Genomic DNA, 12,279 nt, shown 5'->3' with positions numbered 1-12,279 from the left:
CTTTTTTTTTTAAGATTTTATTTATTTATTTGACAGAGAGAAGTCACAAGTAGATGGAGAGGCAGGCAGAGAAAGAGAGAGAGGGAAGCAGGCTCCCCGCTGAGCAGAGAGCCCGATGCGAGACTTGATCCCAGGACCCTGAGATCATGACCCGAGCCGAAGGCAGCGGCTTTTCCCACTGAGCCACCCAGGCGCCCCACTTTAAAGATTTTCTGATACCTAAGGAACTTAGGAGGTGAACCCAGTGTCAGCCAGAGCTCAAGCCATAAAGTTCCAGGACAGGAGCTAAAGAAAATCCCAACAGACAGTAAAGACTGAGTTTTGATGGCAAAGTAACCCCAAACTGAGCAATGGCAATGTGAACAGACCACTCACATTTGTACAGTGTTTTCCAGTAAGTAAATAAATGCTTTCACAACATCATCTCATTTGATTTTCATAACAATCTAATGAGAAAGGACAAAGGTGAAATTATTATCCCCGTTTTATGGAAGAGGAAATGGACTCTCAGAGAGTTAAATGCCTTGCCTGTGTTATATGGCTAATGAATAGCAGAGTTGAGCTCACATTAGAGCTCTTATCAATACGTCAAACAAACTGGGCAAATTTTGACTAAGTACCAATGAACTCTCCCATGAAACATCCAAGCTGCTCCTACTGGCTCACTTAAAAAGAAACAGATCAATTCTCAAAGTACTCAGGGATGGAGGCAGAGAAAACACCCCAAATACTGGAACTTCAAGGTTCTATTTGGGGGGCTCTCTGCTCAGCAGGGAGCCTGCTCCCCCCCACCGCCTGCCTCTCTGCCTGCTTGTGATCTCTGTCAAATAAATAAATAAAATCTTAAAAAAAAAAAAAGGTTCTATTTGGGTTCAGTATAGTAATATCACTTATAAGCTATGTTGCTGGAAGGAGGAGGTCTTGAAAAGTACCCACTGTGCAGGGGGACACCCGGGTGCATAGGTAGGTTAAGCAGTTGACTCTTGATCTCAGGTCTTGGGTCTTGGGGTCATAAGTTCAAGCCCCATGTTAGGCTCTGCTAGTGTAGAGCCCACAAAAAAAAAAAGTTGGGGCACCTGGGTGACTCAGTCGGTGCAGCAACTGACTCTTGGCTGCAGCTCAGGTCATGATCTCAGGGCTGTGAGATCGAGCCCTACATCAGGCTCCATGCTCAGCACAGTATCTGCTTAAGTTTCTCCCTCCCTCTCTGCCCAGCAAACCCTCTCCAACCCCATGCTAGCGCACATTCTCTCCCTCAAATAAATCTTAAAAAAAAAAAAAAAAGTTCCCACTGGGGAGGCAGCATAACTTAGTGTTACCAACAAGGAGCCACACAGACTTGGGTTTGAATCCCAACTATACCACTTATTTACCCTATGACTTTCTTCATTATTTCAACTCTCTGTGCCTCAGTTCTTCACCTATATTGCAAAGCTACTGAAAAGCTAATGTTAAGAATTAGAGGGATAACAGTGTCACAGTTGTGAGTGTAAACTCTGTAACTGTACTACCTGGGTTTGAATGTCAATCCTACTTCTTACTAGCTGTATGGCTTCAGATAAGTCACTTAACATCTTAGAATTTGTTTTCACACCTAGAAACTGAGGAAAACAGTGCATTCTTGTTGTGATTATCAAATAAGATATTTGTTAAGCATTTGAGCATAGTGTCTGACACCACTGGGGAATGTCATTGAAAAGATGTGAATGCTGATTTACCTGACTGACCCATGAGTTGGACCTTGACACTTGGAGACTTCTTACCCCCTTCCATGTCCTTGGAATGTGGGTTCCACTTGCCTTTCATGCTCCCAGAGGCTACTCCAAGGACACAGCCTTTCAATGTAGTATTGAAAATACCTGCACAGTACCAAGTCCACTTAGGACCTCTTTACAAACTTTTAAGATTTGGAGGGCACGTGCAGTGATCCATTCATCTTGCTACTGCCCCAAACAAGCTTAGTACATAAGTTCTCTTTGTTTATTAAAACTGCCACCTACCAACCCAGAGTGGCCTGCCTCTTTCTTCAGTCTACCCCTTCCCTCTGTTTTTTGTTGTTGTTGTTTTTAAAGATTTTATTTTTTTATTTGACAGAGAGAGATCACAAGCAGGCTGAGAGGCAGGCAGAGAGAGAGGAGGAAGCAGGCTCCCCGCTGAGCAGAGAGCCCGATGTGGGGCTCAATCCCAAGATTCTGAGATCATGACCTGAGCCGAAGGCAGCGGCTTAACCCACTGAGCCATCCAGGCACCCCTACCCCTGCCCTCTGTTAATGGGAGCCAGTTTCACATTACACCAGGGAAACTCCAGAAAGGATTATGAACCAACAGGTACTATAGCTCACGCAGAGATAGTGATGACAACAGTGGTCCCAGTAGCGAAAAACTTAATATCCATTTCGTCCCAAAGCAAAATGAGAAAGAATGATACTCAGTCCTGTTTGCTTCCATATACCCTCTCCCCTCTTTTCTCTCCCACTACAAGCCGAGAATACTAGACTAGAAATCAGGACACTTGGTTCTGAATGTCAGTTCAGTCACATACTAGTTAAGCGATTTTTGGGCTGTCATTTAACTCACTTGAGGTATTTTTCCTCATCTGAGGTTAAATTAATGATACTTTACCTACTCTGCCGGGTTGTTGCAAGCATCAAATGAATTAATAGATTTTAAAGTACTCTGTGAACTATGAAACACTATATAAATGTGAGGGGTAACTTTTTATCTGTCACAGACTTCAAGATAGATGTTTTTACCAGTAAAAAGCAACTTTATCTCCAAGTTTTTTCTCGTGGACAATTCGATCCAGTACGTTGTAGCAGATGTTAGTGGTTGCTCCTTTCATCCACTCAATGAAGATTTTTCCTTTAGTTACATCAAAATTGTACTGGAGGAATGGGCCAGGACATGAGGTCTTCCAGTAAAATTCCTTGGCAATGTCTCCCCAAAACTCTGCAACAGAAAGGAAAGCCCAGACATCACTAAGATTCTCGGACATATTTATTCTCAGATGGTTTACCAGTCTATGACAGGAACAATTTACAACTTCTCTGCCCTGTACTCTAGTACCCACGGTCTAGATCCCTCGTCTACCTGTCTAATCTTATCACCGATACTTTCTTAACCCACCTATTCCCATGAGCTAATTTTGACTCAAATACCTTCCTTCTTGCCTCAAAACTGCCATTTCATTTTTCATCATTTATTCAAATCATAGCCACCTAGTGCTATCACAATGCTTAGCATATTGTGGTTAACCTGTAAATTTTTTTAACAAATTTATTAGTGAAAGGAAGAAATCTTTTACCTACAGAGTCTTCTGATATAGTCTTTAATTTGTTCCTTCACTCTCAGCAATGATTTAATGAGTACCTCTTTCTCCTACTGCATCTTGCCCAAGTGTTACTTGCTATGTGCCAAATGTCACTTTCAGCTCTTGATATGTATTATCTTATTTAGTCTTTACCACAGCCATGAGAGGTACACTTCATTTTCATTCTCATTTCATTGATTTAAATCAAGGCTAAGAGGAGTTAAATAACTTGCCCTAGGTTATACAGTTACTAAATCAAGAAGTGAATTGCCCTGAGGAAAACATTTTTGCTAAAATTTAAAAGATGAGTAAGAGTTTTTCTCCACTTCCCCGCCAGGAACAGAGGTCCATGGGACAGAAAGGAACCAAGGGTATGGGTTCAGAGGAACTCCTTGAAGCTGAAGCACTAAGAATAAGAGAAAGAATAGCAGGAATTGGTGCATAAAATGGGCAGATCATGCAATCCTTCTGGGCATGATAAGGAATTTGATATTTATCCTAAGAGGAATGGAAAGCCATTGTAGGATTTCACGGACAGCGACATGATCAGATTAATAATCTTAAAATATTCCCCTGGCTATTCCAGAGAAAACGTATTCAACAGGTAAAACATGTAATTGCAGAGCACTTAGGATATTGTCAGTACAGGATCAGGAGCTAGAAAGGAAAGGAGAGACACTCTTAGAATTTTAACAATGAAAGGAACACTTTAGAGATTATCACCTCTTCATTTCACCAATAAGAAACCAAATTCATAAAGGTAAAGTGACTTGCTCAAGGTTACATGATTCAGTTTATACAATCTAATTGGAAAGGTAAGACGAACGTATGAAATACTTCTGAACATGCAAGACAGAATATAGCTGAAAGCTAAATTATATGATGTACAACTTGCAATCAATTCAAGAAATCCAAATTAGGGACGCCTGGGTGGCTCAGTTGGTTGAGCCGCTGCCTTCGGCTCAGGTCATGATCCCAGGGTCCTGGGATGGAGTCCCGCATTGGGCTCCTTGCTCAGCGGGAAGCCTGCTTCTCTTGCTGCCTCTGCTTGCCTCTCTGCCTGCTTGTGTGTACTCTCTCTCTCTGTCTCTGGCAAATAAATAAAATCTTTAAAAAAAAAAAAAAGAAATCCAAATTAAGTCATTCCCAAGGTGCCATTATGTACCTATAAAACTAACGAAGATTAAAAAATAAAAAGATAAACCCAGTGCCAGAGTGGCACTATAAAAGAGATACTCATATGATAATGGCATTGTAAGAAATTGTCATAATCTTACTGGATACCAGGGCGATGACTGACAAGAGACATAAAATTTTTTATACCCTTTCATCTGCTAACTCAATTTTGGAGAACACACTATAAGAAAAAAAATGCCAAAGAAAAAAATGAAGTGATTGCTAAAGACATGTTTATAGTAACACTATTTATAACAGTGAAATTGGAAACAACCCAAGAGCCCAACAGTTAAAAAAAAAAAAACCTGATGAAAACTAGTAGTACTAGCAGTAATATAACAGAAGACTAAACAGCCACTAAAGAGAGCAAATGGGAGGTGGTATTTTAGTGAATGCCATTCCTGTACCGGGCACTGGGCTAATCTCACCGAATCTTTTTGTCAAAAAGATTTTCTTTTTAAGTAATCTCTACATGCAAAGTGGGTCTTGAACTCAAAACCCCAAGATCAAGACTCACAGGCTCTACTGACTGAGCCAGACATGTCCCCTCATTGAATCTTTTTTTTTTTTCATATTAAAACACTCATAATTGAAGGATTTTTATTTTATGTAAATGAGTTAGCATTAAAATAGTTATCCTGGATATCTGTGGTTAAGGTAGGTTATCTTGGATGACCCCTTCAAAGAAGCTTACTTAATCCAACTTAATGAAGTTTATATCCTTTGTGTATTGATGGAAACACTGGCAGCCCATACTGAGGCTGTGTTGCCCAATCAGAGCATGATGTTTTGAGCATAGGCAGCAAGGAGAACCCTGACCAAACTTCCTAAGATGACTCCAGGAGAGCTACTGGGATTCATCTTTTTCTCTTGGATGCAATAAGGCAAAAGGCCTCATTACATTTTTATATGGCCCTATGAAATACACATTATCCTAATTTTATAGATAAGAAAACCAAAGCTCAGGAAACAGAGGAAATTCTTCCGAGGGCCACACAGCTAGAAACCAGTATACAAAATTGGATCTGTTGTTAAAACTACATCAAGTAGGGGAGCCTGGGTGGCTCAGCGGGTTAAAGCCTCTGCCTTTGGCTCAGGTCGTGATCCCAGGGTCCTGGGATCAAGCCCCACATCAAGCCCCACATCGAGCCCCACATCGAGTCCCACATCGAGCCCCACATCGGGCTCTCTGCTCGGCAGGGGGCCTGCCTTCCCACCACCCCCAACTCTCTCTCTGCCTGCCTCCCTGCCTACTTGTGATCTCTGTCAAATAAATAAAACCTTTAAAAAAAAAAAACTACATCAAGTACATGTAAATATTCAAAAATATTTTTAAGTGATAAGAGTAGGCATAGATTATGTAAAAGTATGAACCACATTTACATGTATCAATAAGGATGCAAAAAACTGAGTTTTACTATCACTTAGTTTTGTTTTGTTTTGGTAGCGGTGTTGAAATCTGAAAGTTTTGTTGACACAAATTCTAAGTACAGAAATTGTTCAAAAGATTAAAAGATGATCATGGACTAGATGATCAGGGAATGCTGCGTAGAATTGGTGGAGTTTGACTAGACAGGTAGTCAGGAGCAGAAGGAAATGGGCAAAGGCAAGAAAATGGGAAAGAAACCTTTATGTATCCAGTATATCAATGAGAATGACTTGTTTAGAATAAAGGGTGTGGTAGGGAATAGCAGAAGTTAAGAACACAGAGGTGGATGGAGCTAGTTATCCAGAAAAGCTAGTTATCCAGAAAAGCAGAATTGTAATTTGAAATGAGAAGAAAGAGAGAACTACTGGAAGTTTTAAAAATGACATATGAGGGGCGCCTGGGTGGCTCAGTGGATTTAAAACCTCTGCCTTCGGTTCGGGTCATGATCCCAGGGTCCTGGGATGGAGCCCTACATCTGGATCTCTGCTCAGCCGGAAGCCTGCTTCCTCCTCTCTCTCTCTCTCTCTCCCTCTCTGCCTGCCTCTCTGCCAACTTGTGACCTCTGTCAAATAAATAAAATAATCTTAAAAATAAATAAATAAATAAAATGACATATGAAAGCAGTGTTTATTTTGGATATCAATCTAATAGTGTTTATTTTAGATAAGTCTATGAGAGAGATTGAAGGTGGGTGAGACTAGGGAATCGGAGAACCCATTAGGAGGCTGCTTCCTTGAATTAAAAAGTTCTGTGGCAATGGAAGAAAAGGTAATCAGAGACATTCTGAAAGAGTATTTAATAATTTTTTCGAAAATTTTTAAAAATTTATTTATTTGACAGATAGAGCACAACAAGTAGGCAGAACGGCAGTAGAGGGAGAGAGAGAAGCAGGCTCTCTGCTGAGCAAGGAGACAGATGAGGGGGCTCAATGCCAGAAACCTGGAATCACGACCTGAGCTGAAGGCAGAAGCTTCACTAACTGAGCCACCCAGGTGTCCCTTGAAACAGTATTTAACAGAATTTGGTGAAAGGCAGACTGTGGAGTCAGGGAAGAGGAAGAGTATAGCTATCAGGAGTATAGATTCTGTAATCAAGACTACCTTTGTTCAAATCCCAGATCCACTGCTTTGTAGCTTTTGTGACCTTGTCCAAGTTAGTTAACCTCCCTACATTTCAGTTTTCTTCCTTTTATAATGGGGATAACAGTCTCTACATCAAATCAAACAGGATTTATGCTCAATAAGCAATAAATAATTTTGAATGAGATATATAGATAGAAAAGATCTATGTTGACGGATCTTATTAGAGGAGAGGATAATGAAAGAGATTTAGTTTGGGATACTGCCATTGACAGGGATAAGAAAATTAAGGGGAGAGAAGGTTTGGGAGGGAAAATTGGTAAATCCCACTCATAGTCATGGTACATATGATATAACAGAAACGTGTGTGAATAAAATGGTCTATATACCTATGAGATCTGGGACCAGGGCGTAAGTGGGATCCTGGGCCCAGGGCTAAATATACAGACATTATTATTGTAGAAATAGATGTAAAACAGATGAAGTCATGATGGGGAAAAAATATAGAGAAGGAAGGGAAAGGAAAATAGGTCTGAAGATTCAAACTTGGACACTACCTGTAACAATGAACCACTCTACACTTGATTTAGTCCTGTCTTGCATTACTCAGTAATCGCTTTGTCCATGTTATTCTTACTGTTATCAAACTAACCACCATTTATTGAATGCCTATTGTGCATCAGGGACTCTACAATGCACACTTACCACCCGCTTTAGACCTCACACAAACCTAGAAGCAAGTACTATTAGCTGTATCTTACAGATGAAGAAAAGTAATCTCAGACAGGTTTAAAACTTTGCTTAAGATCGTGCAGTGAGGTGGCACCTGGGTGGCTCAGTTGGTTAAGTGACTGCCTCCAGCTCAGGTCATGACCTCGGAGTTCCTGCATCCAGTCCCACATAGGGCTCCCAGCTCCGTGGAGAATCTGCTTCTCCCTCTGACCTTCTCCCTTTTCATGCTCTCTCTCACTCTCTATCTCAAATAATAAATTTTTTTTAAAAAAGATATAAATCTAGTTTTTTGCGGGTTTGATTCATTGCCCATGCTTATCCACTACCAAACATAATGCTGCCTCCCAACTCAGGTACAGTTTGACACCTTAAGCAGACTGAGGGCAAGAGCAAAGAATGTTCCCTACACATTACTAAAGAATTGTCTACCTTTATTTCTTATCAGAATTTCGGAGTTATTACAATCCCAGCCTAACCTTAAAAAAAAAAAAAGGCATTTTAGTGACTTGTTCAGTCTTACATTGTGTAATTTCCACTGGGATTTCTGAAACATGAAAAACAGATCTGGGACTCCGTTACTTATTTGGGGGGGGGGGGGAGGGTTTCCCAGGATGGGAACCAGACCGGTTACTGTCCCTCAACAGTGGAGACTAAGTCACAGGATAGAAGGTGTCAGGAGGCAACGGTTGACTTGGCGCGAAAGGAAACAAAGTTCTGTAGCTCTCCTCCCCTCAAGGTGCCCCTTCACCTCCCGAGAACCCATCCTTTCACGTAAGAACTCTCCTTTCCTCATGGAACTTTCACTATCCTTAAGGAAGCCCCATCTCCTCACGAAACCGCCCAAGGAACTCTCCAACTCTTAGGGAACCCTCATCTCCACACGGAACCCTCCTTCTCCCCATAGAACGCCCATATACTCCCGGAACTCCTTTTCCGTCTCCACTCCCTATCTCTTCACCGACCCTTCAACCTCCCTAGGGAAACCTCAACCGCCAAAGAACCCCGCTCTCCTCACGAAATCCTCGTTCCCCACGCCACGCGCACAATTTCTCACTCATCTGGAAACCCCCACTTCTCTGCTCGCTGACCCCGCCCAGGGCCTCCCGGGCCCGGCCTCACCTCGCGGTTGCTCCACTGAGCGCCGGTGCAGCTCGCGGTAGCGTTGCAGCGACGGGACGTGCGCGGAACGGCTGACCTCGGGCGGCGGAGACCAACTCCGCACTCGGTTCCGGGCTCCAGCCTCTTCTCGCTCCGCGCTCCCGCTGCCGCAACGGCCCCGCTCCTCCGGAAGCCCCATCGCGTCAAGTTCCGAGCGCCTGAGCAACCTTCACTGTCGCTCCTGGCGCCCAGGCGGGGCAAATAAGCTGACCGAGGGGCGGGTCCTTACGGGAGGAGGCGAGACGGGGCGGGAGTAGGCGTGGCGCAGGCAAAACGGGCGGAGAACGGCCCGGAGGGGCGGAGCCACGCCCGATGGAGGCGGGACCAGGGTTAGCAAAGGCAGAGGGAAAAGTCGAGTATTGCCGGAGGGTTGGGGGCGGAGCTGACTGCGGAAGGGGTGGGCCCGCAGAGTGAGAGCAGAAGGGGCGGGGCCGGGCGTGATAAGAGAGGATGGAATCTTGGAGGGGAGGGGCCAGGCGTGACAGTTGAGGAGGTGGGCCCTCTTCTGTCACAGAGCGACTGGGAGTGACGAGGTTGGATACGACGGAAGAGGAGGCTGATCGAAGTGACTGTGGTCGGGTGGGGTCTTGGAGTGACAGATGAGAAGTTGGGTTAGGGCGGGGCTCGAGCGGGAAAGAACTGGGCAACCGAGAGGAGTTGCATCAGGCCCATAATGGAGCCGCCCCGTGATCTGATTGCACAAGCCTGTCACCCCACCGAGTTGGAAAGCTAAGTGGAGTAGGGTCCTTTGTGGATGACACACTTCCCCTCAGCACTATTCCCCAGTTCTGAGTAAACCCCTCCCTTCTGTCCCCAGGAAAAACTCCTCCCACGACGCTGAGGGCACAGACCCAGGACGAGATGCCCTCCCTGCTAACCTTGGGACCAGCTCAGATTTTCTCCCACCCCTGAAGATATGTCTTCACTCTCCCTACCTCCACAAATTTCCATCCAGATCTAAAGTACAAGACTAGGAGGTGCTCCAGGTCTTTGTTAATAAACCCACCTCCTCATTACACAAATGGTAAACTCAGGAAAAGGAAAGAATCTGTGCAAGGTCACAGAGCAAACAACCAGGTTAGGGCCAAACCTATGTCTCCTGACTCCCCCTCCTCATCACGCTGAAGGTAACATCTGTAAAATACTAAAATCTATGCAAAATAGGAAAAATTGCTCACACCCTTCCTTCCCTCTCAATCTCTTGATTTCCTCTCACCTGCCACAACCAGGTTCAATTACTCTGGCTTCCCTCCAACTCTTCCACTCCAGAAAGGAGAGGCCAGGATGGACCCTCTATCTCCCTTTAAACTCACTACCAAGAAGATCCCCTCCATCAGTTCACAGACAGGAAATCTCCTTAGATAAACTCCAAGGGTGATTCCGAGGGTCAAAGCAGGCAATCCCCACCTTCTGAAACCTACACAGGTCTTGTGACCCCATCTGGCCCAGACTTTCTCCCCACCTTCTCTCTTGTTCTTTGTCCTGCTAACCACAAGCTCAGCACAACCCCAAATTGAAAACAAAAACAAAAGCAAAACACCTCTCCTGGGTCAGATCTATTATCCAGAGCCTTCCCAATTCTGAAAGGAGAGTCTCAGGGCTCCAAAGGAGTCCAGACCTCATGGACTGGGCAGATATTTCATTGAGAAGGCATTAACTGCACTGAAGGCACACACACTATACTGAAGTCACTCCATTAAGGGAGCGCAGATCTTACTGAGGGATCTCAGATTTCAGTGAAGACCTCTGGACCCTGCTAATAGGACATAAATGACATTGAAGTTCTGTGATTCTACTGAGGGGACATGGACTTCTTCCTAGGAATTACAGAAAATATAGACTTTACTAAAGAGATATGGACCCCACTGAGAGAACTCAAACCCCCAAGGGGCCTCTCACTACACTGAGGAAATGGACACCACTGAAGGAGCACTGACCTCACTTAGTGGAGACAGCCCCATGCGTGTGCCTGGGAGGGGGTCAGACTTCACTGAAGCATAACAAGCCTTACAGACTTCACTGAGGAGACAGGAACCTCTCTGTAGGGAGGAAGGCACAGGCAATGGGCACACAGTCCTAGTATAGCTAGTCATTATCTTCAGCTTCCTCCCCTCCTCAGGCCCCAGCTCTGGGCAGCCCTCTCCTATTATCCCCCCTTCTCTCCCCAAGCCCTTCGTCTAAGTCCTAAAGCTGTTCTCAATACACTGCTGCCTCCTACTGTCTACAGGTGGCACTGCAGCTCCTGGGCGCAGAGTAGATTTTCAAACAGTCCTGGTTATTACCTCTGAGCCTGGCTCCTGGGTTTGGGGAAGGAGAGGATGTGTGCCCACAGGCTTGATCAGAACCCTCCCTCTGCCTGTGCACTGTGCAATAGAAATTTGGGCAAGAGGCCTCACAAGAGAGGGAGCCCTCCCATCCTTAGAGATGGGGTAGTAATGCAAACTATACTGTAGCTGGAATTCCTCAGGGTGGGAAGAGAATGGATTCGACGAAATGACGAAATGAGAACTCACTAGATTAAGGAAATAATAATAATAATGGCATTTATTAAGTAGGTGCCACATACTATACTAAGCACTTTCCAACATTTTATTTAATCTTTGCAACTATCTGAAATGACTATTATTTTCTCATTTTACAGATGAGGAAACTGATACTCAAGGAGATTAAATGTCTTGCCTCATATCACACTGTTCGTAAGTGGTAGAAGAGGGACTGGAACCCAGACACCTAGACTACAGAGACCCAGTCCTCTCCCATTTATCACCCCCCACACACACACACACACACATACACACTCCACCCCACTCCTGTCATACCTCAACACCGTTATTTCTTTCTCCAAGTGTCCTTTCCGGAACCGCATCTAAACCTCTTAAAATGATGGTAAATATCCAGATTCCAGAAGCTTCATCCCAGCCTACAAATCATGATCTCTAGAGTGGAATCTGGGGATCTGATTTTAAAGATTCTAACACAAACTCAAGTTTGGACTCATTGTCCTATGCTGATAGGTCAGGGGACCCAGAAGGGGTTGACTGAAAGAGGAATCTGAGAAGTGCTGGAGGTCAGGGGATAGATCTGATGTCTGAGGAGAGACACCCTAGGAGGTATCTCTAAGTGAAGAAGCAGTGTGGGGATGAAGCAGGGGTGGGGCTGAGGTTGCGCGCGAAGGCAGGGTCTCTTGAAAGAGGGGTCTGGGGTCGGAGGAGGAGTCTGAGATCAGACTGGATCTAGGAGTCCAAAGAGGGGTCTGGGGTCCAAGGCCAAGTTTGTGGTCCGAATTTGGAATCAGAGACAAGATCGGGGGTCGAGGCCAGATCTGCATTCAGTGGAAGGATCTGGAGGTTGAGGAGAGAGTCTGGGGTCTGAGGCGGATTCTAGCTCAATCTGGA

At 44.5% G+C, this 12,279-nt stretch overlaps 2 protein-coding genes across 2 annotated transcripts in view; both read right to left on the bottom strand.

The window, feature by feature from the left end:
* Nucleotides 1–9,099, bottom strand: part of ACSS2 (acyl-CoA synthetase short chain family member 2) — a 47,327-nt gene extending 38,228 nt beyond the window's left edge. Inside the window, exons 1-2 of the mRNA XM_059406850.1 lie at nucleotides 8,846–9,099; nucleotides 2,754–2,949 (exon numbers count right to left, since the gene is read on the bottom strand). Of these exons, the coding sequence (XP_059262833.1) occupies nucleotides 2,754–2,949; nucleotides 8,846–9,023 (374 nt within the window). The 5' untranslated portion in view covers nucleotides 9,024–9,099. The remainder of the gene's footprint in view (nucleotides 1–2,753; nucleotides 2,950–8,845) is intronic.
* Nucleotides 5,181–8,489, bottom strand: LOC132022736 (small ribosomal subunit protein uS14-like). Its single transcript, XM_059407971.1, has 2 exons — nucleotides 8,475–8,489; nucleotides 5,181–5,333 (listed from the first exon to the last, which is right to left on the bottom strand). The coding sequence occupies exons 1-2, from the start codon at nucleotides 8,487–8,489 to the stop codon at nucleotides 5,181–5,183; spliced, it is 168 nt and encodes a 55-aa protein (XP_059263954.1).
* Nucleotides 9,100–12,279: the final 3,180 nt, after the last annotated feature.

The sequence above is a fragment of the Mustela nigripes genome, chromosome 7 (genome assembly GCF_022355385.1).
Source record: "Mustela nigripes isolate SB6536 chromosome 7, MUSNIG.SB6536, whole genome shotgun sequence".
Taxonomy (NCBI): domain Eukaryota; kingdom Metazoa; phylum Chordata; class Mammalia; order Carnivora; family Mustelidae; genus Mustela; species Mustela nigripes.
Note: the sequence above shows the minus strand (reverse complement) of the source record. Positions and strands in the feature narration are given on the sequence as shown.